At 51.4% G+C, this 27575-nt stretch overlaps 1 protein-coding gene and 1 long non-coding RNA gene across 3 annotated transcripts; one reads left to right on the top strand and one right to left on the bottom strand.

Annotated features, from left to right (window-relative positions):
* The first annotated feature begins 260 nt into the window (after nucleotides 1–260).
* FAM83A (family with sequence similarity 83 member A) lies at nucleotides 261–19415 on the top strand. 2 transcript variants are annotated; one of them, XM_055545904.1, is made up of 4 exons: nucleotides 261–740; nucleotides 10134–10301; nucleotides 11107–11231; nucleotides 18728–19415. In XM_055545904.1, exons 1-4 carry the CDS (start codon nucleotides 261–263, stop codon nucleotides 19260–19262), a joined length of 1308 nt encoding a protein of 435 aa, XP_055401879.1. In that variant the 3' UTR covers nucleotides 19263–19415. The 2 variants fall into 2 exon arrangements, with proteins under 2 accessions (XP_055401879.1, XP_055401880.1); XM_055545905.1 differs by lacking the exon at nucleotides 10134–10301.
* LOC129626650 (uncharacterized) lies at nucleotides 6433–7741 on the bottom strand. Its single transcript, XR_008702113.1, has 2 exons — nucleotides 7436–7741; nucleotides 6433–7192 (listed from the first exon to the last, which is right to left on the bottom strand). It is a non-coding gene; the product is annotated as an uncharacterized LOC129626650 (long non-coding RNA).
* Nucleotides 19416–27575: the final 8160 nt, after the last annotated feature.

Genomic DNA, 27575 nt, shown 5'->3' with positions numbered 1-27575 from the left:
CAGGGTGGGCGTTGCTCAGAGATAAGCCAACCCCTGGCAGTGGGTGATGAGCCCTGTGAAGCATTGCTCCGGACAGCAGTAAACCACATCCTCGGAGCAGCTACTCCTGGCTGTGGGCCGCACAGCAGTGCCAGGAACGGGTGCTTTCCAGAGGTGCCGGGAGCCCCGCTCCTCCTGGGCGGTGTGGCCCTGACATCAAGGAGGGTTCAGGTGCCAGCTGCTCCCTGCTCCCCCACCCCCCGACTCAGGATCAGGGCAGCATGAGCCGGGCAAGACACGTGGGCAAGATCCAGAAACGCCTGGAAGATGTCAAGAGCCAGTGGGTCCAGCCAGCCAGGGCTGACTTCAGCGACAATGAGAGTGCCCGGCTGGCCACAGATGCCCTCTTGGATGGGGGTCCTGAGGCCTACTGGCAGGTGCTCAGCCAGGAAGGCGAGGTGGACTTCCTGTCCTCAGTGGAGGCCCAATACATCCAGGCCCAGGCCAAGGAGCCCCCCTGTGCCCCGGAGCCCCCAGGGGCGGCTGAGGCAGGCTCCAAGGGGCTCGACTCCTGCTCCCTGCAATCAGGTACCTACTTCCCCGTGGCCTCAGAGGGCAGTGAGCCGGCCCTGCTGCACACCTGGGCCTCCACCGAGAAGCCCTACCTGAAGGAGAAGTCCAGCGCCACCGTGTACTTCCAGACGGACAAGCACAGCAACATCAGGGACCTCATCCGCCGCTGTATCACCCGGACCAGCCAGGTAGCGATGGCGGAGCCCGCGCCTCCTTGGCCACAGGGGTGGGGGTGGAGGTTTCAGGAAAGCAGAAAGGGGCGCCTCCTGCTCTAAGGCATGCAGTCCAGATGACTGGAGTGTAGGGTGGAACCAGGGATGTTTCTCTCTGCCTGGCCCTAGATCACTGACTTCTGGATTCCACCTTGTCACCATCCAGGTTTCCTGGCCACCCATCACTGGAACTCCTACAATAGCTTCCCTTCTGACCCTCCTCTCCCATTTTGATCCCTGACCACCTAGTCTCCAAGCTGCTGTAAACACTTTTTACATTTTGACCTTGCCACACGGCCTGTGGGATCTTAGTTCTCCGACCAGGGCTTGAACCCATGCTGCCTGTGGTGGAAGCGCAGTCTTAACCATTGGACAGCCAGGGAAATCCCTGTAGACAATTTTTCTATACTTCAAATTGAACTTGTCCCCTTTACTGCTTAGAGTCTTTAGTGGCTCCCACTTGCCCTCACTGGGAAGAGCTGACTCCACAGTGCAGTTCACAACCCTTCCAGTTCCTCTCCCCTGTTTTGCCACTCAATCCTGAGTGATCTGGAGGTTTTCAAACCCACCAGGCTCTGTCTTGAGGCCTCTGCACATGCTGTTCCTCCTGCCTGGAGACCCCTCACCTTCCTGGCGTCTCCTCTAACACCTACTCCTTCTCAAGACTAAAGGGGACTGAAGTCCCCTTCTCAGGCAGGCTTTCCTGAGTTCCCCAGGCTAGGCAAGGCGCCTCGTGTCTGTGCTTCTGAATGAAGGGGCTGCCCCACTGGGACACAAACCTGTCCCATTTCCTCTCAGACTCGTCTGGCCCTGTCTGCCCACAAATTCAGCACAGCGCTTGAATCCAGCTGGCGGTCGGCAGAGGACAGAGGAAGCAGCAGAAAAGATTTCTCCCTCCCCAGAGCGTTTACCTTTGAATAGGTGACTTTAGAGGAAGAAAAATCCTTCAGGACCAGAGCTTAGCTGGCAGAATTTAAGGCGCCGAGACTGGCACTTGGTCAGGAGTTCTCCTGCTGTTCCTGGAACTGTGGATCCACAGGGGCTGCACACTGTCGGCCCAGAAGAGGGGATCTTTCTACCCACATGCACAAAATGACTCCTTAGCATAGGGGTATGGGTGCCACCTCTCCTCCCAAAACTGCAGAGAGCCAGAGGTGAGAATGGCCTCCCAGGAGAAGACTTTGTTATCCGTAAAGGGTCTCCCTGTCTCATCACTCAAATTATTTATTTTACATTTATGTGTGTGCGTCTTAGTAGCTCAGTCATGTCTAATTCTTTGTGACCCCATGGACTGTAACCTGCCAGGCTCCTCTGTCCATGGGGATTCTCCAGGCAAGAATACTGGAGTGGGTAGCCATTTCCTTCTCCAGGGGATCTTCCCAACCAAGGGCTCAACCCTGGGTCTCCTGACTTGCAGGTGGATTTTTTACCATCTGAGCCACCAAAGCATTAATTCTGTTACATCTAAAAGAACTCGAAAAAGAACACATTGATATTTAAGCTCCTTTTCTGCTAAGATCCACTTTCATGATGGACTCCCCTCCCAAGTCCAATACTGTGTGAAATCCTTTTTTTTTTTTTTTTAATATTTATGTATTTGGCTGTGCCGGGTCTTAGTTGTATCACATGGGATCTTTGATCTTAGCTGCAGCATGTGGGATCTAGTTACCCAACCAGGATCGAAACTGAGGTCCCTGCACTGGGCATGCAGAGTCTTAGCCACTGGACCAAAGTCCCTGTGTGAAATCTCGTGGCTCCAGAAGAAGCCACCAGCAGTGGGGAAGCTGTACTTAAAAGAAGAGAGGGAGTAGAATTCTGAAGAACAAAATAGAAGATAACAGGGGGTAGAGCATCGACTTTCACATTGCTAGGCTACTTCAGAGCAATATTTCACGTTTTGCTGATGGGCTCAGGCGGGCAGTCAGGAGTGCCCACACTGCCTGGGCTGGGCTGCACGACCCAGGGCAAAACCCTGGGCCTCCCCAGGCCCCAGATTCCACACTGGACTAAGGTCCTTTTCAGCTCTCAGGGCCTGTTCCTAAGTGTGCTACCTCTGGCCTCTCTGTGCTGAAGTTCAGTGTTCTCCTGAGGGGCGGGGACCAGCGGTGATGGTGAAATTCTCAACCGCAGCTGCAGCTTAAAGGGGGAGCGAGGCTCCTGGAAAGCAGCCAGGTGAGGGCTTGTGAAACACCGTCCACACACCCCCCCCACCCCCCCCACCCCACACCAAATCCTTCTCCTGCCCTGACCCCACCCAGGGAGGCGTCTCTCTCTTCACCTCTGTGAACTCGAGGCCTGCTGCTGACTTTTGCTCTATCCACACAGCATGTTACAAACTTAGGGCAACACTTAAAAATCAGAAGATTCCACTCAATAGTAAGAATTTCTGGCTCCTCTCAGCAAGTCGGAAGACTGGCTCTGTGGGTGCCGAGTCGAGGCCACCCCTTTGTGTGGGTTGCCTTCACTGCTTTCTTCATCAGTCCCTCTCATCCCGGGCCCTGATGTTGTTTAGTCGCTCAGTCGTGTCTGACTCTCTGTGACCCCACGGACTGCAGCACGCCAGGCTCCTCTGTCCTCCACTATCTCCCAGACTTTGCTCAAAAGCAAGTCCCATGGACAGAGAAGCCTGGCAGGCTATACAGACCATGGGGTCGCAAAAAGTCAGACACAACTTAGCAACTAAACTACAACAATGTCAAGGCCCTGATGACCTTCATTTTGTTAGCTGTCAGGCTCCTGCAGGCAGTTTGTGATATCACTCCCATATACAACACACACACACACACACACACACACTCACACGGCTCAGGAGTGACAGAAATGCCAGGGAGGCTGGATCCCCAGTCACAGGCGGTCCTTGGGAAGTAGCGTCCACACAGAGGGGGAGGGCGGGAGCAGGTTTGTGCTCTACCTCTCCTATGGCTTCAGCCCCCGCAGAAAAGAACAGAGAGGGACGAACAGAGCCAGCAGTTTATATTCCCTATGGAGCAGGAGTTCGCCCTGTTTCCTGTTATGCTCTCATCCCTTTATTCCACAAAGCCTACACTGGCCAGGCCCTGCACCCAGGATGGCAGAGCAGAACAAGAGGCATCCCTCCTCCCAGCCACCTGCCCTTAGCGGAGTGGAGGGAACACTGGACTTGAACAACCCTCTGTGCCTGGGAGCAGAGGGGAGCATGACTAAGGCAGGCTTCACGGAAAAGTTGACCTGTGAGTTGAGTCTCAGAGGATGAGTAAGAGTTTGCTGAGCACAGAAGGGAGGGAAAGGAACTCCAGGCCTAGGGCGGGTCAAGAGCAGAGGTCAGGAGGAGGGAGAGGGCTGGATGCCCTGGAGGCAGGGAGACCTGGAAAGGACTATCAGGAAGGAAGAGGTTTTCACTTGCAGTTCCCTAGAGTACTCATTCATACTTTAAGGATACAAGAAAACAGATAATAGCCATGGTTCCTTACAGATATATATATAGGAGAGATCAGGAAATGGCAACCTACTCCAGTACTCTTGCCTGGAAAGTCCCATGGATGGAGGAGCCTGGTAGGCTGCAGTCCATGGGGTCGCTGGGAGTTGGACACGACTGAGCGACTTCACTTTCACTTTTCACTTGCATGCATTGGAGAAGGAAATGGCAACCCACTCCAGTGTTCTTGCCTGGAAAATCCCAGGGACAGGGGAGCCTGGTGGGCTGCCATCTATGGGGTCACACAGAGTCGGACATGACTGAAGAGACTTAGCAGCAGCAGCAGGTCAGGAAATAAGTACCAGAACCTATTTCAGCAGTAGAAGATGTTTATATAGGTTAGTCTTTATTCATGATAGTATGTAAGTGCGAGTGATTTCAAAGCAACTTAGAGTGGCTTTTCTCCTTGTCTCCTTGTTTTAAATTTTGTCTTTTAATTTAAAATTTCCAAAGAGGAGCTGGTTGGACCCTTGGACCAAGTCAACTCTGATCTCTGCAAACCTTTATGGCTGGTCTAAAGATAGCTGGCTTTTGGGTCAAGTACCAAGTTCTTCCCTGGTGGTTCAGACGGTAAAGCGTCTGCCTGCAATTCGGGAGAACTGGGTTCAATCCCTGAGCCTGGAAAATCCCCTGGAGAAGGAAATGGCAACCCACTCCAGTACTCTTGCCTGGAAAACCCCATGAACGGAGGAGCCTGGCAGTCTACAGTCCATGGGGTAGCAAAGAGCAACTTCACTTTCACCAAGAAGCAGGAGGCACCGCACACCATGCAGGGCCACATGGGGAGCACCAGGGTCCATCACGGGGTTGGGGGGTGGGAGGAGCCAGGGAATGCATGGGCATAAGTCTTTATTGTGATTTTGCAGGAAAGGCAAGGCAAGGCAGGGTGAGGTAAACTGTTGAGAATTGGTTCGTTTGAATAATTCCGAAGGCTCGGAGCCACAGGTGGTCCCTGGTTGTCCCGTACTTGGCACTGGGGTGATTTAGGGTGGGAAGGGAAATATTGTCAGGATGCTGGAGAGTTAGATAACAGAGGCTTGGGACATGGGTCTGGATTGCTTGGTTAGCATCTCAGAGGCTGCTCCTAGGCAAGGTGTTTGCCACCTCTAATAATAAACTAACCCTGGGATGTCAAAGCATCACAAAATACAGAAAACAAAAAACATGAATAACCCATCCTCCAAGTGTGGTCCAGGATCCCCAAAGGTTCCAAGACCCCTCCAGTGAGTCTGTGAGGTACTGCCCTTTCTAACCACTCATTTGTGTGAGATTGGACTATCTTTATATGCTTCCCCGTAAACAACACATCACAGCAGATTGCTACAGGAGCCATATGAGAACCAGCTGTCTCCTGTTAAGCCAGACACCACAGAGATTTGCAAAACTGAAAAATAATGCCATTCTGCTCACTCCATTGTTGCTTTGGAAAGTACAGTTATTTTTGCCCTAAAATTGTTATTCATATTAGCATGTGATGAGTTTAAGTAACAAATATTAGTTGTTTTAAAATAATGCTTAATAAACATTAAATGTTTTCTCAGTTTGTTTTTAATATGACAAATATCAATAGTTATAATCCACATAAACAAAGCTCTTTGGAAGCCTCAGTAATTTTTAAGAGTGTAAAGGGGTCCTGAGGCCAAAATGTTGGAGACCCTGAGCAGACAAGCCCCCAGCCCTGCTGGATTCCTCTTCCTCTCCCTTTCAGTGCAGAAAGAAAACTCTACCCAGCTCCCTGGGGAGGTGGGGGGTTGGGGAGTGGGGCAATGCAGAGGAGCAAAGGGGCAGCTGTAAGCCGGTTCCCAAGAAGCTCCATGCCCCCACCCCTAGGTGTCAAGGACCACCTTTTCAGGCTGAGCCCCTGCCCTGGGAGCAGCTGAAGGGAGAACAAGGCTCAGGGGTGGGACACAACAGGAAACCTGCCCCCACCGCACCATGCGCTGAGGAAGCTGATGAGCGTGTCCCCCGCCCCGCACCTGGTAACTGGGACTTCAGGGCCTTGAGCACCACCAGGGGCCCCATGGCGAGCTCTCTGGCTGTTCCTCTGACATGGGCTGCTGAGGGAGGGCAGACCTGGGAGAGAGGGCTCCAGCGTCCCCCACCCCCTAGGCCTGTGGAGTTTACAGGCAACAGGGCTCCTCCACCCGGGGCCAGAGCCCAGTCCCACCAGGATGGGGTGGGGAGCCTCCAAAGACCAGTGGAAGTGCTCCTTCCCCACCGCCCAACCCCCACCATCCTCCTGGGATCTGTGATTGGCCTGTCTCCCTTCCCATGGGTGTTCCCTAGAGTAAGTCCCTCTTCCCCTGAGTGCTGGGACTCAGTGCTGTGTTGTCACTGCTCCAGGTGGGCATTGATGGCAAGAAGCACCAGGCACAGACAGAGGTGACGCTAAAGGGGGGAGCATATGATTGGAGGGGATAGGCCTCTCACAGCTGCCTTTCTAAGGGGTCTTGGCCCCCTCACCCTGTGGTCAGCAGATAGGTGATGGTGGAGGGTCCACCTGGGCCCTTTCTGCTTATGTTCTCTTTGAGCTCTGCTCTCTGGGATTCCCCAACCCTCCCAGCCTTGACTCTCCTTCCCTACCCATCCCTAAGCCACAAGCAGAGAAGGGACAGACTACATCTGATGTAAACAGAGATGAGTCCTTCTCTTAGCTCACAGTAGACTGGTTGGGAGCGTGGCTCTGGATTGGGATCTAGGGCATCTCCAGCCTTCCAGCCCTGCGGCTTTTGGCAAGTTACTTAACATCTCTGCACCCCTATTCTTCACCAGGGAAGTCCGGGTCATGGTGTTGTGAAGGTCACAGGAAATAAACGTGCGGCTGAGTAGTTGCTCAGGAAATCAGGTGCTCAGGTGCTGTGGTTATTACACATCAACCAAACTCAAAAAGGGAGCATCAGGGACTCCAGGACTCCACGCTTCCACTGTGGGGGCACGAGTTCAAGCCCTGGTCGGGGAACTAAGATCCCGCATGCTGTGAGGCATAAATAAATAAAGAGTGAAAATTACGTTTTGCTTTTTTTAAGGGAGCATCAGCACATAGGAAAGAAAGAAGGAAGAGTAGCAATCAAAGGACAAAGTGGGGCGTGGGGTGCTAAGTGCCTCCAACAACTGGCCCCAACATGGTTGGTGGCCCCACCAGGATCCAAATCACCTCTCCCCTCTCGCCTCCTGCCTCCCCCAAAGTAGCAAGATTTCCAGCCCATGAGAAACTCACGTCTGCCTGGCTGGTAGTGGAGGGTTCTCAGCCACGATTTGAGGTCTCCACAGGATGAATGCTGCTTGTGGGCACCGCCCCAGCAGACCTGCAGGCCCCTGACTGGGTCCCTCCATCTCTCTGAGACTCCAGATCCCCAAAGCTGCCCTGCCAGGCTGTGCTCCCAGGCCGACTTCCTTCCTTAGCACGGGAAGTACCTCCTTCTCCTTCTCAGCCAACCCCATGCCTCCATGCTGGTCCATCTGATTGGCCCTAAGAAGATTCCCAGATGGTACAGTGGTGAAGAACCCACCTGCCAATGCAGAAGATGTAAGAGATGCAGGTTCGATCCCTGGGTCAGTAAGATCCCCTGGAGAAGGAAATGGTAACCATTCCAATATTCTTGCCCGGAGAATCCCATGGATAGAAGAGCCTGGCGGGCCACAGTCCATAGGGTCTCAAAGAGTCAGACATGACTGAAGCAACTTAGCACATGTGCACAAAATGTCCAGGATGATCTCAGCTTGAGAGTCTTAATTGCATCTGCAAAGACTTTTTTTTTTTTTTTTTTCCCCAAATGAGGTCACAGCAATGGTTTTGGCGGTTAAAATGTAGACCTATCTTTTGGGATTTCATCATTCAGCTCACTAGGCCCTGTGAGGTGGGACTCCCACACAGGGGATGGAAGAAGTCGTATACATGTGTGCTCAGTCACTTCAGTTGTGTCCTGCTCTTTGCCACTCCATGGCCTGTAGCCCGTCAGGCTCCTCTGTCCCTGAGGATTCTCCAGGCAAGAATACTGGAGTGGATTGCCATGCCCCTCCAGAGGACTTTCCTGAACCAGAGATCGAACCCGAGTCTCTTGTGTCTCCCACATTGGCAGGCAGGCTCTTACCACTAGTGTTACCTGGGGAGCCCCGGGAAGAAGTTACTGACCTTGAATTGATCCAGCTGGGAGACAATGCCAACAGGAGGTAAACAAGATGAACCTGGATGCCACGAGCCTGCCTTCCCAAGCACCCCTTACCTTAGGGCGCTGGGCTTTTGTAAACCCAGCCAACGCACTCTGTCCACTAGCCACCCGCTTACCAGCCCTGGCTCTGGGAACAGGGACTCACTAGGACACAGCTGGGAGGATTTACTGACCTCCTAAGGGAAGAGAACTGTCTCTTTTGCCAATACCTTGGAGGAGGAGGCATTTGTCTTTCAGGAGACAGGTCCTCAGAGTTATTGGCGCCATAAGCTTTAATGTGTACATGTACTTAACCGTGGGTTTCCCTGGTGGCTCAGATGGTAGAGAATCTGCCTGCAATGCGGGGACACCCAGGTTTGATCCCTGGCTTGGGAAGATCGCCTGGAGGAGGGCATGGCAACCCACGCCAGTATTCTTGCCTAGAGAATGCCATGGACAGAGGAGCCTGGTGGGCTACCATCCATGGGGTCACAAAAGAGTCAGACGTGACGGACCTACTAACACACACACACATGTACTTAACTGTGTGTTAACAGAGCCACGTTTCTAAACATCTCTAGTGACCTGTAGCCCTGGGTGAGCAATTTCTCAGTGGTCCCCTCCACTGTCCAGATACCCAGAGCAACTGAGCAGCAAGTCAGCTCCATGTAGGTGCCAGCCAACTCCTTCGCCTCTCTCTGTGACACTCTTCTTGTTCTTGCTACTTCCAGATGTTTATGGTCCAAAAATATGTATTGTAACTATTAGGAAAGTGGCAGAACATTATTATTACAGGTGACATTGAAGGAAAAAATCACCACAGTCCCCCAGCCAAATGTGACTGCCAGTTTTGGCTTTGCACTTGTCTACCTATATACCGGCTTCCCTCACTGGCAATTGTAGTAGACATGCTATCATTTAGTCCTTTGTTTTCTTTTTTCACTTAGTTAATTGTTAATACACATTTGGTGAGCATTATACTAAACAGCAAGATTTGCTTAAACATTTCACTGTTCCTTATAGTTTCTATGTAACCATTATAATGATCATTTTAATGGCTGCTAATCTACCTGTCAATGCCTCATTGGGGAACTAAAATCTCATAAGCCATGCGGTGTGATCAAAAATAAGATAAAATGAGCTTGGGGTGCTGTTGGCACAAGAAGGATGAATGGGTGCCTGGCAGGAACACGTACTTCTCTCCCCATGACTGGATATCTAGACCCCCTCACCCCCCGAGTTTCTGCTCTGCCAGACAACGCAATACCTGCTGGTTGAGCAGGACTCCCTTCTCCACCCACTGGGGCAGCTCAGTATCTAGTCTAGTTTATACTTCCTGGGGTCTCCACAAGGGTCTGGTTTGAGACTTAAAAACATTTGAGAGCCAGGGGCCATAGAAGCCAGGGGCCTTCGAGCTCCAAACAACTAAGAACCCATAACTGTAAATCTGTCCCCCTGCTGTGATTCTGCCCAACCACCTCCCCTGGTCTCATCTCCGCCTCTCTGCCTCCTCTTTTTTGCTTTTCTGTCCTTTCTCCTCTGCATTTTCCACTCCAACAGTGGGAGGAGAGGCCAGAGGATATGCGGAGGGGCTGGAGACGAGGGGTGGGGCCCTGCTGCAGCTCTGCATGCTTCCATAGTCTTGCCGTCATCCCCCACCACCCCCAGCTCAGCACGCACGGGACCAGATCTCCCAGGCCCGCTGGGACTGAGGAGTTAGGCTGAAACCAGTTAGCACCTGGCCCTGACCGCTCTGCCCTGGCCCAGGTCCTGGCCATCCTGATGGACGTGTTCACGGACGTGGAGATCTTCTGTGACATCCTAGAGGCGGCCAACAAGCGCGGGGTGTTCGTCTGTGTGCTCCTGGACCAGGGAGGCGTGAAGCTCTTCCAGGAGATGTGTGACAAAGCCCAGATCTCTGACCCTCACCTCAAGGTAGGGCCCCGTGATGGTGCGAAAAGTACTTTGTGTGAGCATAGGATAGGCTACGCCATGGTGACACATGCCCCCCTCTCAATATAATAAACATTTGCTTCTTGCTCAAAGTCCAGGTCAGATGGCCCTTCCTCACGGTGTGAAAGTGAGGCCCAGTTGTGTCTGACTCTTTGCGACCCCATGGGCTATATAGTCCATGGGATTCTCTAGGCCAGAACTCTGGAGTGGGTAGCCTGTCCCTTCTCCGGGGACCTTCCCAACCCAGGAATTGAACTGGGGCCTCCTGCTTTGCAGGCAGATTCTTTACCACCTGAGCTATCAGGGAAGCCCTAGACACTAATGAAGGGTACCATAAACCCGTGATGTGATCGATTTCCCCATCAGAAGTAGCTGAACTCACACCCCTGGACTTGGATTCAGAGGACCTCAACCCCATCCTGCCCGAAAGCTGTGTAGCTGTGCCATAAGGAACACACGGCCCTGAGAAACAGTGACGGGGGAGAGAGGGCGGGCGCATTCCGAGGGATGCGCTGAGGGCCTGAACTGGAAGAGCATCCTGTCACTCCTGTTTTCTGCTTTGTTTGAATTCTACCATCTCCCCTTTCTTTTCTTCTTCATTACTCAAATAATGTCAGGATATGGAAGAAACTTTAGAAGATTCAGCCAAGGAGAGCATAAAAATGGCCCATAATCCCATCAACTAGCGATAACCCTTTTGCTCTTGCTGAGCATCCTTCCAGACATTTCTAGACAGGTGTGTGACCATAAATACATAGTGAGGACACCTTGACTTCCCTTCAAACAGAACATCTCCATCCGGAGCGTGGAAGGAGAAGTGTACTGTGCCAAGTCAGGCAGGAAGTTCTCCGGCCAAATCCGGGAGAAGTTCATCATCTCAGACTGGAGATACGTCCTGTGTGGATCGTACAGGTGAGTGCTGGGTTCCACCTTCTGTTGGGGCTTCAAGGAGGCCAAGGCTGAGCTCGGTGCAGACCAGCCCCAACCGCTCAGGCCCACACACCCACCAGCAGCTCCTGGGGGAACTGGGGACTCATCACCTACACGAGGCTGGTGACAGAACCTGCCTGGGAGAAAGGGGGAAATCTGGGTCCTTCCTGGGACGAATTCCAGGTAGGGAGACACTTCCAAGTGCCTTGGTTTCCCTTTGCGTTGCAACAGGATGTTTCCTCGTTTCCTTTCTCAGAGCTCTCAGGTGTGATTCTAAAGCTGTGCAATTTGCTTTGTTGTCTTTGGGGGCCCTATTTTACTTCCAAAATGTTTCATTATTTTAATATAGACAGTGTACAGAGACATTAATGCATATGCCAGATAATGCATCCATTTAAAGTGTGACCAGCTTCAGGGACAAGGGGGAGGTCAGGAAGTCCTTCCTGCACCTGCTTCTCAAATTCCTTTGGCCTAAAGCACGTCCATCTTCTGTCACAGTGGCATCCGTGGATGTGGCGAGAGCATGTCCACGGCCCCTCAGCTACTGAGCAGTCCCCTCCCCGTCCCCATCTCTGGGGAGCTGGCGGTGCCACTGGCAAGTGCCTTGAAAGTGAAAGTGAAGTCGCTCAGTCGTGTCCAGCTCTTTGCAGCCCCATGGACTGTAGCCTGCCAGGCTCCTCTGTCTATGGAATTCTCCAGGCTAGAATACTGGAGTGGGTAGCCTTTCCCTTCTCCAGAGGAGCTTTCCAACCCAGGGATCGAACCCAGGTCTCCCACATTGCAGGCTGATTGTTTATCCTCTGAGCCACCAGGGAAGCCCTTGTTTAGCCATTAAAAAGATTCCTGTATGTTTGAAAAGGACAGAGAAAGAAATTCTGAAAGAGAAGATGAAGGAGTGGGGAGGCCTTCTCTTATTTTCCATAAGGACAATCAGGCCTCTCTCTGTTCATGTGTATTTGCCCTTAAAGCATGCAGGGGCGGCTTTGACCTTGGAAGGGGCAGAAGGAAGCAGAACCACTTTGTTGAGCCAGGTCCTGGGCCAGGTGCCATCAGACCTTTAGTAAGGATTTAATCTTCATCACATGTAGAGGGAGGCATCATTCTTCTGATTGACAGGTGGGGGGACTAAGGCACATAGCAGGTTAGGTGACTGGGCCAGGGTCACCAGCTTCCTTGACCAAGATCTCAGGCTGGGCTTGATATGGGGGACTCCAGGGCTTCCCAGGTAGCTCAGCTGGTAAAGAATCCACCTGCAATGTGAACCAGGAGACTCTGGTTAGATTCCTGGGTCGGGAAGATCTGCTGGAGAAGGGAATGGCTACTCACTTCAGTATTCTTGCCTGGAGAATTCCATGGACAGAGGAGCCTGGAGAGCTACAGTCCATGGGACTTCAAAGGGTGGGACATGACTGAGCAACTTTCACTTTCAGAAGGAGGGTGGCAGTGGGCTTGAGGACCACCAGGCCATTCATTCCTGAGAACTGTAGGGAACCCAGCTCCCAGGGGGAGGACTGAACAACTGTAATGTTTTGGCCCTCGAAGCTGATCTATTTGCCAGCTTTTCGGAGGATCCTTTTCCCTGGGACCCTTATAGGTGTCACCAATAAAAACAAACAAAAAACCCCCAGAAAAGCCTTCACCCCACCCTTCCAGTCTGGCTGTCTCTGGGCTTCAGGCACTTTGGCCCTTCCCTTTGGATGCACACAAAGGGCTAACCAGAGAGCTCGCTCTCTCTCTAGCTGAGCCTGGAGGGTGGGGCTGGGGAGGGTCTGCGTCCCAACAGCTAAGCTTTTGTTGAGGGTCTCACTCAGCCCAGGTGATGTGCCACGTGCTAGGAACACCTCCCTCTCATCAAGAAACATAGATGGATGGCCAGAGTGTAGTGTGGTATGTGCTCTAAGGTCAGTATGCGCTAAGAAATGACCCCTCGTGGGGTCTTGGCTGGCAGGTCCTGGAGGTTGGATTGATGCTTGGAGGATGAAAAAGATTGGAACAGGGGGACGGGTTGCAAGAGCAGGGAGCTGAAACAGCTCGAGGAATAACATGATAAGAGCATGGCCTTCTAACCGGCCCCTGATTCCCACTCCTGCCCTGACCCTTTACCTCGGTGTGCTCTGATTATTTTTATTCCATCTTAAGTCATTTTTGAAAAATTCTGGGCATCACCCACTAAATCAGTTTCATAGATGGTGATGCACCAGGTTGAAAAATTGTGTTCCTCTAGCCACACTGGGGGCTTCCCTGGTAGCTCAGCTGGTAAGGAATCTGCCTGCAATGGGGGAGACCTGGGTTTGATGCCTGGGTTGGGAAGATCCCTGGAGGAGGGCAGGGCAACCTTAACCTGACCCTCACAGCCACCCCTGGGCTTTCTCTACCAGGAACAGAAAGATTTTTAAATGCTAACCAGATCAAATCACTTCCATCCTTAAAATCCTTCAACGCGTGTCACTGTCCTAGGGGGAAAAAAATCCACCTTCTTACCATGGCCTCTGTCTCAGCAGGACTCTTCCCGTCCACGCTGCTGCAGCCACGCTGGCCTCCTCCCAGGTCCTTCATGCCTCCGAGTCTTTGCACTTCCTGTGTGTTCCCTTTGCTGGAGGGCTCATTCCTGCTGTCTTTATCCTGCTAACTAATCTTGCTGGTGGCAGCTTCCACATGATTCCCTAGACAGCTTATCTATGAACTTGGTTAGCCAAGAGCATAAAAAACGTGGTGTCAGGACCTAGACTGGGTCTGTTTCCTTTTCTATTGTTTCCTGGAAGGAAGTACAGATAACACAGTGCCTGTATGTTTGTCTATGACCATAAATATCTGAGGAATGAATGAATGTTCATGTTAGGTCCTGGCCATCCAATGTGGCTACGTACATGTGTGCTAAGTTGCTTCAGTCATGTCCAATTCTTTGTGACCCCATGGACTGAAGCCCACCAGGCTCATCTGTCCATGGGATTCTCCAGGCAAGAATACTGGAGTGGGTTGCCATGGCCTCCTCCAGGGGATCTTCCCAACCCAGGTCTCCACATTGCAGGCAGATTCTTTACCAGCTGAGCCACCAGGGAAGCCCCCAGTGTGGCTAGAGGAACACCATTTTTCAACCTGGTACATCACCATCTATGAAACTGACTTAGTGGATGATGCCCAGAAATCTTGAAAAATGAAATAAGGTGGAATAAAACTAATTAGAGCACACTGAGGTAAAGGGTGTTCAGGAAATTGTTGTGGGGTTATGCACGTATTTTCATATGGAAACAGTTCAGGATGTAAAATACATTTCTCCAAGAATAGCCAAGATAGGTCTGAAGAAGAACAGGTGGGGAGGACTTGCCTGTCCAGAGATCAGGACTTGTCGTGGCGCTGTAGACAACGTGGCACTGGGGGAGAGACAGACAAAGTGACAGAGGGACAGACAGAAGGCCTAGACCCAGACCCGTGCCTGACAGGGCATGTCAGAGGTGTGGGGAAAGGGGAAACCGGGGGAAAAATTCTCCATATGAAAAACCAGATTCTACTTCACACATACACCCACATGCGTGCACACACACAATCACCTCCAATAGATTAAAAGAAATTAAATGTCAAAAACAACTTTAATACTTTTAGTAAAATATAGAGATGGATGTCTTTTAGACCTTAGGGTAAGGATTAGACGTCTTAACCCAGACACTCCTCTGTGTTAAACAGAACACAAAAAAGCACTGACCAAAAAGGATTGCTAAATCTGACTATACTACAGTGAAGAACTTTGGTTCACTGAGAGACGGCTTAAAGTAAGTGAAATGTCAGATTACAAACTGGGAACAGGTTTTCATGATGCCCTGACAAGATTAGCGTTGAGAATCACAGTGAACTCCCACAAACCACACACGAGAAACAGCACAATGTAAGTGTGGGCGAGAGGTGAGAGCAGGCGTTTCATGCAGGAGGAACCACCCGAAAAGATGTTCAGCATCATCAGTGATCAGGAAAATGCAAATCAAGGCTAGAATGAGTTACCATTTTATAGCTATTCATCAAAAAAAAAAAAAAAGACTGACAATACAAATAGTGGACTTACGAATTTCTACATCGCTGGTGGGTTTTCAAATCAGCACAGTGACTTTGGAAAGAGTTAGGCATTTCCTCTAAAGCTGAATATTCACCTGGTTTTACCCAGCAATTCCACTGCTAGATAGAAAGACTGGTCTGTGAGACATTAGGAGACCAGTATAAGTACTGGTGCGAGAGGGTGCTCCTCCCTCGGTCAGCAGGAAAACCATCGAAGCAACTCAGATGCCTATCAATGAAAGGATGCATGACAAAGCCCCCTGTGGGACATCATACAACAAAGACAAGTGAAGTACAGCAATAAGAAATAACATGGATAACCAGCAATATTCAAGAGAAAAAAAGTCCCCAAAGATGACATGTATGTTAAAAACAAGTAAAATATTTACCATTGTTCCTCATCATCTGTAGAGGACTGGTTCTAGCATCCCCACAGATACCAAAATTCAAGGATACCCAAGTGCCTCGTATCAGTTCAGTTCAGTTCAGTTCAATCGCTCAGTCATGTCCGACTCTTTGCAACCCCATGAATCGCAGCACTCCAGGCCTCCCTGTCCATCACCAACTCCCAGAGTTCACTAAGACTCACGTCCATCGAGTCTGTGATGCCATCCAGCCAAGTGGTGTACAATTTGCATATAACTTACACACATCCTTCTGCATACTTCATGTCTTGATTACTTAAAATACCCAATACAGTGTAAACTGTACGTAAATGGTTGCCAACTGGCAAATTCAAGTCTTGGTTTCTGAAACTTTCTGGAAGACTTTTTTTTTTCTGAATATTTTTCATCCTTGAGTATATGGAAGGCTGACAGTACTTTTGAGAACATATAAAACTTTTTCTTATTATAGAAAAAGGAAAGTATGGGAACTATGACACAGGATTCTGGGTGATGATTTCTTCTATTTTGGGGAAACTGGAAAAATGTGTTCCTGCATTTAACCACATGGTTAAATGCAGGTCATTGTCAAGATGCTAGCCTTTTATTTTGGGTGGTAGGTTCATAGATGCTTGTTGTTCAGTTGCTACTTTGTGTCTAGCTCTTTGTGACCCCATGGACTGCACCATGGCAGGCTTCCCTGTTCATAGGCTTCCACGTTCCCGTGTTTATAGGTGCTTAGGTTATTTAAAATAACCAAATAAAGCTACGTAAGTGTAAATGAGCCATTAATAGATCTTTGGCATGGATCTTGAGCCAAAGATTATGATCAAATCAATTCTATGTACTTGTGAAAGTGAAAGTCGCTCAGTCGTGTTCGACTCTTTGCTAGTCCATGGACTGTTATAGTCCATGGCCTGAATTCTCCAGGCCAGAATACTGAAATGGGTAGCTGTTCCCTTCTCCAGGGCAATCTTCCCAACCCAGGGATCAAACCCAGGTCTCCCGAATTGCAGGTGGATTCTTTACCAGTTGAGCCACCAGGAAAGCCCAAGAATACTTGAGTGGGTAGCCTATCTCTTCTCCAGGAGATCTTCCCAACCCAGGAATTGAACCGAGGTCTCCTGCATTGCAGGCAGATTCTTTACCAATTGAGCTATCAGGAAAGCCCCTATGTACTTAAGGGTCAGAAAAGAAAAACCCAATAAAAATAAAATTCTTACTATGGGTGGTGATAAAAGAAAGCATAAAAGCTAGAGTACAGGATGAATGGACTTTTGGGGTGTAAGGGAGGAGCGCCCTCACACAGTGAGTGTGGCAAGGAGGTAGCACTCAGGTGCTGTAAGGACATGGGGGCGCTGGGGGCGGGGGCACAGGGCACACAGGCTGGGGCCTGAAAAGTTGCCTGGGCACCTTTGGACCTTCTTTGTTGAGAAAGCACGCAGTTGCTTGGTCTAATCTAGCCTGATTCCAAAAAACACAGGGTGATTTCTTTCTTTTTTTTTTTTTGGCCGCTCTGTGCAGCTTGTAGGATCCTAATTCCCAGACCAGGAATTGAACCCCACAGTAGAAGCGCAGTCTTAACCACTGGACCTCCAGGGAAGTTCTACAGTTGACTTCCTAGTGTAGCCAAGAGTGCTGCTGTCCCAGAGCTTGCTGCCTCCCTGTCAGCTGGCTGGCACAGTCAGCATTAGCTGCCCACCTCTCTGGGTTGTGTGGGTGGCTCCTGGGCGGCAGGTGAGGTTTGGACAAAGCCTCATTGTTCTTCCCAGGATTTCCCCAGCTTTGCATGCGCCCCGCCCTGCCTCACAGAGCAGGGGACTCCAGAAGCTGGACCTGCCTTTTGGTGGAAAGACAAGTTGGGGCCTGGAGGCTGAGACCCTTGGTGAGGCTGTTTCCATCCCACACAGTGACCCTGTCTCCTTCTGACCATTCTGTATCCATTGCTCCAGGCCTGGGCCCACATTATTGATTCTCTTGATAGTTAGACTGTCAAGACTAACCTGATAGTCTTTTGTGCTATCACTTGGCTCTTTAGGGGTGACTGGGAGATGAGAGTTTTCAATCAGAGATAGAAAGGAATCTGTTTAAATTAGGGAATCATAGAAGTAACACGTAAATGCCTTAAGCATTTTGTTCAATAAAATGTGTAAATGAGGGGGAAGGTCAGGGCCTCTGCTTGAGGGTGTCCTCCCGCAGTGTCCAGGCAGACCCTCCATGCAGCATCTCCCCTGCCTGTCCCCACCCCCCACCCCCACAATATTCTCCTTCCCATCCCCCCAAAGCACAGGACTCTCCCTCCCCATCCCACCCGTGAAAACCTGGCTACACACTTCAGAGTTTCATGAGCCCATAGCCCTGCGAGGAGCAGCCCAGACCCTCATTTGTTTGGAAGAGGCGGATGTCGTGCGTGTCACAGGTGCGGCTGCTGTAGCCCCAGCGGCTGGTGAGCCCAGCAGCACAGTGGGGGACACTGGCGCTCGGGCAGCACGTGGCCCCTCTGTGCCTCCACGGGGACTTCCGAGGGGCTCTCATCTGAGCGCCGGGAGGAGCCCTGACCTGAGGCGAGGATTTCCTCTGCATCTTAATTACTTCCGTGCAAACATTCCCTGGGGCTTCCCAGGTGGCGCTAGTGGTGAAGAATCTACCTGCCAATGCAGGAGATGCAGGTTTGATCGCTGGGTCAGGAAGCTCCCCTGGAGGAGGGAATGGGAACCCACTCCAGTGTTCTTGCCTGGAGAATTCCATGGACAGAGGAACCTGACAGGCTATAGTCCATAGGGTTGCAAAGACCTATGACACGACTGAAGTGACTTCACACACACAAACACACACACACACACACACACACACACTCACTGTCTCTGAGCTTCAGCTTGGTTATCCATAGGAGGGGTAACTGGGGGTTCAATCAGGGTGGAAGGAGCTGGTGTGGAGGTGCAGTGGGCATACCTACAGTCCTCCTGGTTCTGCTGGACCAGGTCCTCCTCCGGTGCAGGGTGCCGGCGGCCTCCCCATCCCCGTCCCTCACTCTCTCTCCTCTCCCTCCAGCTTCACCTGGCTCTGTGGGCACGTGCACCGGAACATCCTCTCCAAGTTCACGGGCCAGCCAGTGGAGCTGTTCGATGAGGAGTTCCGCCACCTCTACGCCTCCTCCAAGCCCGTCATGGGCCTCAAGTCGCCCAGGCTGGCCACACCCCTGCAGCCCGGAGCAGCCCCTGGGCCCCCACCTGGCCGCCTCAGTGACAGCAGCAGCTCAGCCAGTGAGCGCACATCCTCAAACCCCTTCAACAGCCCCTCGGTGGGCAGCAACCCCCAAACCCGGAGTCTGTCCACGTCCTCGGGGCCCGGCAGCCCCCTGGCCCCAAACCCACTGCTTGCCTCCAGGTTCCAGCCCCACCACAGCCCTTGGGGGGCCCTGACCCCACAGGCCCACTTCTCCCCAAGGCCCCATGACAGCCCCCCAGCCCTCTACAGCAACCTCAACGCCTACAGGCCCACTCGGCTGCAACTTGAGCACCTGGGCCTGGTGCCCAGGGTGGCCCACACCTGGAGGCCCTTTCTACAGGCCTCCCCACATTTCTGAAGAGTCCCTTCTGCCAGCTGACCTCTCCAGGGACAAGGCTAGGCATTCTTGGGTTTTTCTGGCTCAAGGACCCCACTTCAACACTGAGTGGCTTTGAACCTGCTTCCTTTTGAACTAAAGGCACTTGGACGAAACCATTGCCCATGTTTGAATGTTCTCAGGCCTGAGATGATTTGCTTCCTGACCCCCTGGTATGGCCCAGGTAGCACATTCCAGAAGGTTCCAGGGAGGTGGTGGGCAGGGAGCTAGAGGTCAAAATCATGAAAATAGAGCATCTTTCTTCCAAAGAGCCGCCAGGGCTTTAATATCAACATTTCCTGAAACTGTAATGTGACAAGGGGCTGATGCAACCCAGGTTTTACATATGGGTAAACTGAGGCACTGAGGCAGAGGGTGGGTGTGACCAAGGTCCTCCTCTGTCCCAGTGCCCAGGAATGGCCCACTCCCCAGGGATTCAGGAGGGAGAGATTCAGGAGACAGTCTGGGGATGTACTGGATGTTTCTGGGAGGGGATGGAAATGCCTCTTCCCTGGAAGAGCCTGACACTAGAGAGTCCCTGGGGCGGTGAGTTAGGGATGGGGCCCAGAGCCTACCACTGGAAATTATGTGAGGTGGTTCAAAGTGTGGCCACCTGGGGTGGGGCAAACCAAGGCTTCTAGGGGATGGAGCTGGACAAGGCCCTGTGGCAGCTCAGCTTTTTGCTTTGAAGAGCCTTTGGCTGACCTGGAGGTTCCTGGAGTCTGGGCTGGATCCTGGGAGGCTTGAGTTGTCAGATCTGAGAATGGCCCCACAGTTGTGGTTCAGGCAGCCTTGAGCAAGCAGGGAGGACCCCACATTGACCTTGCAGCCACCAGGCGCATCAGCTACCTCCAGTTCCGGCCCCTCCGCCTGGCTTGCTGACATCCTGAAGCAGGAACGCTGTGCCCTCACCAGCCCCATTGCTCTTTCATCCAGTTTGTTCCTGTGGTGCTAATAGATCCTGAGGGTAACAGACCCTCCTAAATTTAGGCCTGCTTGGGTAGAAATAAGAACACAGGATGTTTAGGGAGCACAGAGGAGGGCCAGCCAGCCATTTGGTGGGGGGGGGGGTTGGGGGACACTTCCCAGAGACATGACAGTTAGCCTGAGACCTAAGGAACAAGGCTATTATGGCTGGGGGGAGGGGTGTGATGAGCTGTTTCGGTCCAGGAGAAGCAGGTGTAGAAGCCCCGCAAGAATCTTCTGGTTTCCATGCCCCCGCTACCAGCAGCTCATCTCAGCAAATGCCTTCCTGCTGCCCGGCTCAGAGGCTCTGCCTTTGCTTGCAGAGCCCGGGGGTGGGGTGGGGGTGGGGGCGGTACAGAGTCCTTCCTCCTGGTGGCCTCTGGATCCTCATGCACCTGGCCTCCTGAGTTGCACTCTGCAGGGGGCATCTCCCTGCAGCCTAGCCCTGTTTATATTTCTCCAAAGACACTTCAGACAGGCTTCCCTGGTGGCTCAGATGGTAAAGAATCTGCCTGCTTATGCAGGAGACGTAGGTTCAGTTCATGGTTCGGGAAGCAGCCCCAGAGGAGGAAATGGCAACCAATTCCAGTATTCTTGCCTGGGAAATCCCATGGACAGGGGAGCCGGGCGGGCTACAGTCCATGGGGTTGCCAGAGTCAGACACCACTGAACGACTAAACAACAAAAGCAACACAACGCTCCTGACAGAGGCAGAGGCGTCAGCTTCGTCTTAAAAGTGTTTTTGTCCTCACTTCACCTTTTCCTCCCTAGTTCCTGAAAACTCAACAACAACAAAGCCCTTTGGTTCCTGAAGGCTCTTTAAGCCCTGGTCCTGATGCTGCCTTTTTCCTGCTGACTGCCGTGATGAGGTTAGAACGACCAGGGCTGTGCAGAGTTCTGAGCTGAATCTGACAGCCTAATGAGAAAGCTTCAGGAAGGGAAAGCTTGCTGGGGTGCCAAGAGGTCCAGAGGTGGGCTCTGTCCCCGCATCTGGCTCCGTCTGGGTGGAGAGGAGGCCTGCAGCCAGAACAAGCCCTCCTCCTCCCATTTCCTTTCCACCAGCCAGTTTCCCCTGTGGTTATCTTAGGGGTTCTTGAGTATTGTTTTTCTCCCTCTGGGCACCTTGTCATTTCACCGTGATCTTTACCCGCTGGGAAATCAGGTGTGGTTTCCTTTGGCCACTGGGATGTGAGTGGAAGTGTTGAGGAGCACATCCAGGTTTCTAAGCTCCTAGACGCAGATTTTCTTATCTCAGGATGGAGCCCCCTTCAGCCAGCCCAGGTTCCTAAGTGTCTACAAAGATCAAGATTTGCTTTCCCCACTGACCTGCAATGGATAAGTAGTTATGAGCAAGAAATAAACCTTTACTATTTAAGCCTCTGAGACTTGGGGCGGTTTCTTACTGCACCATGATCCACTCTAGCCTGACTGATGCAATCTCGGGACCTGCTGATGTGAGGCTGGGCCATCCCTTTTTGCAGGACTGGACCCCCCCCAGGACCCCCAGCCTTGGATTCTTATTCCAAGATGCCATTTCCACTAGGGGGCTAGGTGGGCTTTATACACCTGGCAAGGGAATGGCTGAAAGCCAAAGCAAGTCCTTATCTAAGTTTCCAACCCTCCTAAACTCAGGCTTGCCCCAGCTTTAATTCTGCTCCTGGCAGGACTCACACCTACACCTGCCTTGGCAGGCCGTCTTGCTGGGGGCCATCCTGAGACATGTGGAATCTCTCCTACCGTGTGGAATTCAGTGGCAGCAGTGGCAGACCCACCGTGTGTCAGACACCTTACAGCAGCAGGCACAGAGTCCCAGACTCACATCGGTCCTGGAGAGCGCCAGAGTCAGCTGAGAGCAGCACCCGCGTGAACCCCCGTGGTGAGGAACCTGAGAGAATGGGAATTCCCTGGTGGTCTGGGGGTTAGGACTCTGCGTTCTCACTGCCAAGGGCACAGGGGTGATCTCTGGTTGAGGAACTAAAATCCCACAAGCTGTATGACACAACCAGAAAAATAAACCAATAAAAATAAATTTAAAAAAAAGAACACGCAGCCTTCCTTGGTGGTCCAGGGGTTAAGAAGCTGCCTGCCGATGCAATGCATGGGACACAGGTTTGATCCCTGGTCTAGGAAGATTCCATATGCCGCAAGGCAACAACTACTGAGCTTGTATGCCGTAGAGCCGGGCTCCGCAACAAGAGGAACCACCTCAATGAGAAACCTGTGCGCAGCAAAGACCAAGTGCAGCCAAAAATAAATTTAGGAAAGAACACGAGGGAATGAAAGAAACTGTATGATGGTCATGTTCATGTTGGGGGACAGAGTGGAAACGCGGTCCCCAAACCAGGGATCATATTACCCACCTGTAGGGTTATCAGCCAGGACTGACTGGGGTGTTGATTGGAATGATCACCCCCGCCCTCAGGCCTCCTCCTTCTGGAAATGATCTGTGGTGTTCATTTGGTTCTCACAATATACTGATCTTTTACCTCCCTATTTGTCCTGTTAGAGGTCAGGGTATCTTTACAAGCCTCCCTGGGATGGTCCTGGACGCAACGGATGCTGACTGGTCAAGGAAATTCAGCAGTCCTGAGAGGGCTGAACGTTCAGACACCCTAGGACAACTGTCACTGCCCCTTACCTTGACCCCGGCTCCCTGTGTCCACTCTGCTGGCCTTGCTGGCCTGGCCCAGAAATGCCAGAGTCACATCTTCCCGTGCTATATTTTCTGGACTAAGTCCAAGAAGCTGTTGGACATGGAGAGACTGTCACTCGCTTTCTCAGCTTCCTCCTGAAGAGCGTATGTGTGTCAGAAAAACTGTTATCGGAGAATGTAAATATTGCAGGCATGTGCACTGGTATAAATGGCCTCCTTTTCCTGGTTGTTCACTGTCTTCCCACTGAGACACACAAGCTGCCTCCCCAGGCACAATTAGATCACACCCAGACGCGCCATCTTTCACGCCTCTGCAGGGTGTGGTGAGCTAGGGTGTCCTCACAAGAGTGCTCCAAGCTGAGTGCAGAGAGAAGCCCCAGAGGGGGCGGCTGCAGTGCGAGGCTTCAGTGTATGCACAAGGCCAGGGGCGAGCGCAGCAATGGAATCCAGTGCTCTCAGCGTGTTTGCCAAGCCCGCCTTCTTCCATGGCCCGCTCCCCGTGCCAGGCAAATTCACACAGACACTTCCTAGGCTGGTGGGCTGGTGCGAGCATCTGGTTTTTTCTACATGTAATGGGAAGCCTTTCAGGGTAACCAACTCTGCAACAGTGTGGATTCCACAGGGCACTGGGACATCTCAGTGTCTTGAGCACCTCCACCCTCCATGTCAGTGCTCATTATCTCCTAGACCCAGAAAACACATACTGCACGAATCACAAAGATTGTTTAACATATGGAAAGTAAGGCCAGATCTGTCCATTTAAAGCACAACCCTAAACCAGCCATTCTCCGGCTCAGAGATCTTCCATAGCTCAGTAATCCCCACAACAAGTCAAGCTCCCTATCAGGACCTTATGATTATCCATAATCAGATGCCGATTAACCCACCCAGCCTCATCTCTTCCACATCCCAACGCACCCACTAACCTGGACGACCAGGCTTCACTTTCTCTCATCCCTCTACTGAGAAACCATGCAGGCCTGGTACAAACCACCCCCTCACCAGGCCCAACTCAGACATGACCTCCTTCATGAAACTTGATACCCTGCTCTCTGCACCGTCCACTGCTCCTTCCAGACCCTTATTTGTAACTTATGTGGATGTCCTGTTATGTCTACTGGAAATGGAAGCTCTTTGAAAGAGATTGGAAGCATCTTATCTTTGATATCTCTTACAATGATGCTGTACCAAGGTTTTATAAAGGAGTGTCACTTAGAAATAGCATTCTGAGATACAACGTTTTATTCTAAAGCCAAGATTGAAAGGACCCGAGTGGTCCATACCAGGATTTGTTGGTTGCCTGCGTGCTCCATTGTGTCAGACTCTCAGTGACCCCCATGGACTTGGGCCCGCCAAGCACCTCTGTCTACGGGATTCTTCAGGCAAGAAAACTGGAGCAGGTTGCCATTTCCTTCTCCGGGGATCTTCCCAACCCAGGGATCAAACTCATGTCTCATCAAAGCTTTCAGTGACCAAGTCACCCCGTGCCAAGGAGAGAGGACGCAAAAGACAGTGAGCCGCAAGCAGACAAGGGCCTGTCCTGCTTGTCTGACCTCGTTAGCAAAGTCGCCTGGTAGACGCACTTTGATCGGGACAACAGGTCTGGAGCAGCCCCAGGCTGTCCCTCTTCAGAACCCTTGTTTCTGGAGCTTTAGATTCTTTCATATAATCCTCTCTGGTTTTCGTTTGTTTGTTTTTATATGAAGACCTTGGAAAGTAGTGTATAAACTACTTTTATAGACAATTTCAAAAGCACTAAAGAGCTGCTATTTAAAATGATTGCTTTTGTAAATAGCAGCCTTGGATTTGTTCCATAGATTTCTACCCCAGCTCTTCCTAAAATGAAGGACGTCTTTGTGGGAATGTGGTACCCCACAGGTAGGCAGGGCACCTGTAATGCTGGCAGTGGAGCTCTGGGGGGATGGGCTGTTGGCTCCCCAGGCTTCAGGCTGTCTCTGCCAGGGCCTGGGGTGCAGGAAGGCAGCACTGGGCAGAAAGTCAAGGCGTGTCCGGGAAGCTGAGCTCCACCATGAAGCGGCAAACCAGAGACAGTCCCGGAAAGGAGGATTCACACAATGACTATTCAGTGTCAATTCCATTAGATGGTTAGATAGCATTACCAACTCAGTGGACATGAACTTGAGCAAACTCTGGGAGACAGTGAAGGACAGGGAAGCCTGGCATGCTGTCGTCCACGGGGTCGCAGAGTTGACATGACTCAGTGACTGAACAAGTACCTTTGGGGAATAAAGAAAAAGTGGTCACTCTGATATTTAAAGGGGGAACCTAAGCAAGTGGACTCAGAACCATCTTGTCTGAGAGTGACCTTTGAGCTGGGATCTGTAGGAAAGGCAAGTGTACGGCAGGGTTGGAGGCTTGCAGATGGAGTGTTCCAACTAGGGGGAACTGGATGGGCTTAGGGCTTGGGTGGGAGGCCACTTGCGGATTTCATAGACATGAGAAAAAATCAGAGTGAGCTGGGGTGATGTGGGCCGGGGCCAGACCACATAGGGCCTCCGGATTTGGGAAATGACTGAAGGATTCTGAGAGCAGTATTTTCACTAGATCCCTTTGGCTACAGTATAAGATTGCAGGGGTGCAGGAGTATAAAAGACAAAGGACTCTCACCAGCTCAAGTTTTGGGCATGTGCCCCCCTGCCCACCTTGGGAGCAAACACTGAAGACAGGCCTTTTGAGAGCCACGAGAGGAAGAACTGCCCTGGGTCCCCAACCCAGCCAGGGGTGCACACAGACACCTCAGTGCTTCGCGTCTGCTCACCTTCTGAGTGACTCACTCACTAACAAGAGGGTGGGGGTAGAATGCAGGCCTGAGGTTTTTCTTTAGCATAATCATTGCTCAATTAATTACCTTCACCATCTGTGCTGGAAATACTCAAGATGACTTGTGTGTGATGACACCCAGTCTTCCTGGGTGCCCTTTCCTGCCCTGCATTACAGCTGGGGCATCGGGGTACAGGAGCCTGGATTCTCACGTGTATGGACACGCTGCTGCCAGGGAAGGGAGGTGGGGCGCGAGTGAGGGTGTGGGCAGACCACTCAGCTGTCCGGGACTGTGTCAACAGTGGGCCTGGGAGGACAGCCAGAGGGCTGCAAGCTACAGTCTGGGCAAAGTCAGAAGGGGACCAGGATGAGACAGGAAGCCCAGAGAAGCGAGGGCAGAAAAGGGCATTTTCAGGCCCCATATGAGCAGGAGGAAGGAGTTTTAGCTACAGAGACAGAAATGGACTGCGTTTCCAAGCAGATTGCCTCAACACTGTCAGAACTTTGGGGTATTAACCTTTTGTGCAAACAAAGCAAGATGCTGGCCAATTAATTCAGTGATTCTCTTCCACAAACATTTGGCGAGAGGCCAGGTGTTCTGCCCTGGGGATACAAATATGAACAAGACAGTCTGAGTCCACAATTTTACAAAGCTTAAGTGTCTCATGGAAAACAGGCAATGACAAGATAGCATCATAAGGGCCAAAATAGGGGCAAAAGAGCAGGGAAGGAGCATAGTGGGAAACTGACCACCTGGGAATCAAGACTTCTGGAAGCTGAAACAAGGTGGAGACCTGTGAGCCCAACACAAACTAGCCACACAAAGGGGCGGGGGGTTCCGGGCTGAGTCACCAGCTTGCAAGACTTAACAGCGACAAACAGGGCACATTCGAAGTTGGACAGTGGGGACACATGAGAAGCCCCTGGGAGCCCAAGGCTGTGTCATGAAGGGCTTGGCAACTACTTTCCCTTTGGGTTCTATCCTGCAGGCCACCCACAGCTAGGCCATAAACTCCACAGTAACCAGTGTCTCCATGGCAACTACATGGTGCCTGTCCGATACCTCAGTAAGTGGTTGTTGATGACTCAAGGGAGGGGTAGAGGGGTATTGGGGAGGATTTTTGGCAGTGGCGGGGGGGGGGGGGGGGAGTCATTCCTTTTAATGGTTTCTACAAATTGAAATGTCTGTTAATTATACAAAGTCTTTTGTTTCACATTAGAGATTAAATGACTAAACCTGCAGTTGCTAGTCATGTTCTCAGTCACTCATAGTAAGAGTTTCAAACTATAAACAAAACCAGACCTTTGTCTGTTTTGGGAAGGGGCCTGGGAAAGGAGAAATGAACAGTGAAGTGGATGGGAGATACTGATGACTTTACCATTTTGCCCAGGGCTGGAATTCTCTTCCTTCTGCTGAGAAAAATAAAATCAAAAGCTGTGGGGGGCAATATCTGATGAAGTTTTGGTCTATTATTAAAATTTATTTCTCATAAGGGAGCTCTTCCATCCCAGAGAATTCAAGCAAGCCTTTTCTATTTGAAGATGATGTTATGGACCAAGAATAATTTGTGTGGCTGAACAGAGCCACATGGGTCTCATGTTTCAATACAGCTTGTGAGCAAGGCACTTCATTCCAGACTATCTTCTCAGAGATGCATATAAAGCAAACAACCTTAAAAAAGACTTGTCCTACCTTGGAGCACAGGGAAGGCCTGCTTACTGCTCGTTATAAAGGAGCTGATTCTCCTGAGCTCAGGGTTCCGCTAACACACCTCACTGCTTATATACTCATTCGTCTGGGCCCATATTTGTCACCTGCCTTGGGCTTGGAGGCAAAGGAATGGACACAAATAGGCTGAAGCTTATCCTGAGTCCCTTGGACTGCAAGGAAATCA

The sequence above is a fragment of the Bubalus kerabau genome, chromosome 14, assembly GCF_029407905.1.
Source record: "Bubalus kerabau isolate K-KA32 ecotype Philippines breed swamp buffalo chromosome 14, PCC_UOA_SB_1v2, whole genome shotgun sequence".
Taxonomy (NCBI): Eukaryota; Metazoa; Chordata; class Mammalia; order Artiodactyla; family Bovidae; genus Bubalus; species Bubalus kerabau.
The sequence above is the reverse complement of the archived record's forward strand: the minus strand, read 5'-3'. Positions and strand labels throughout refer to the sequence as shown.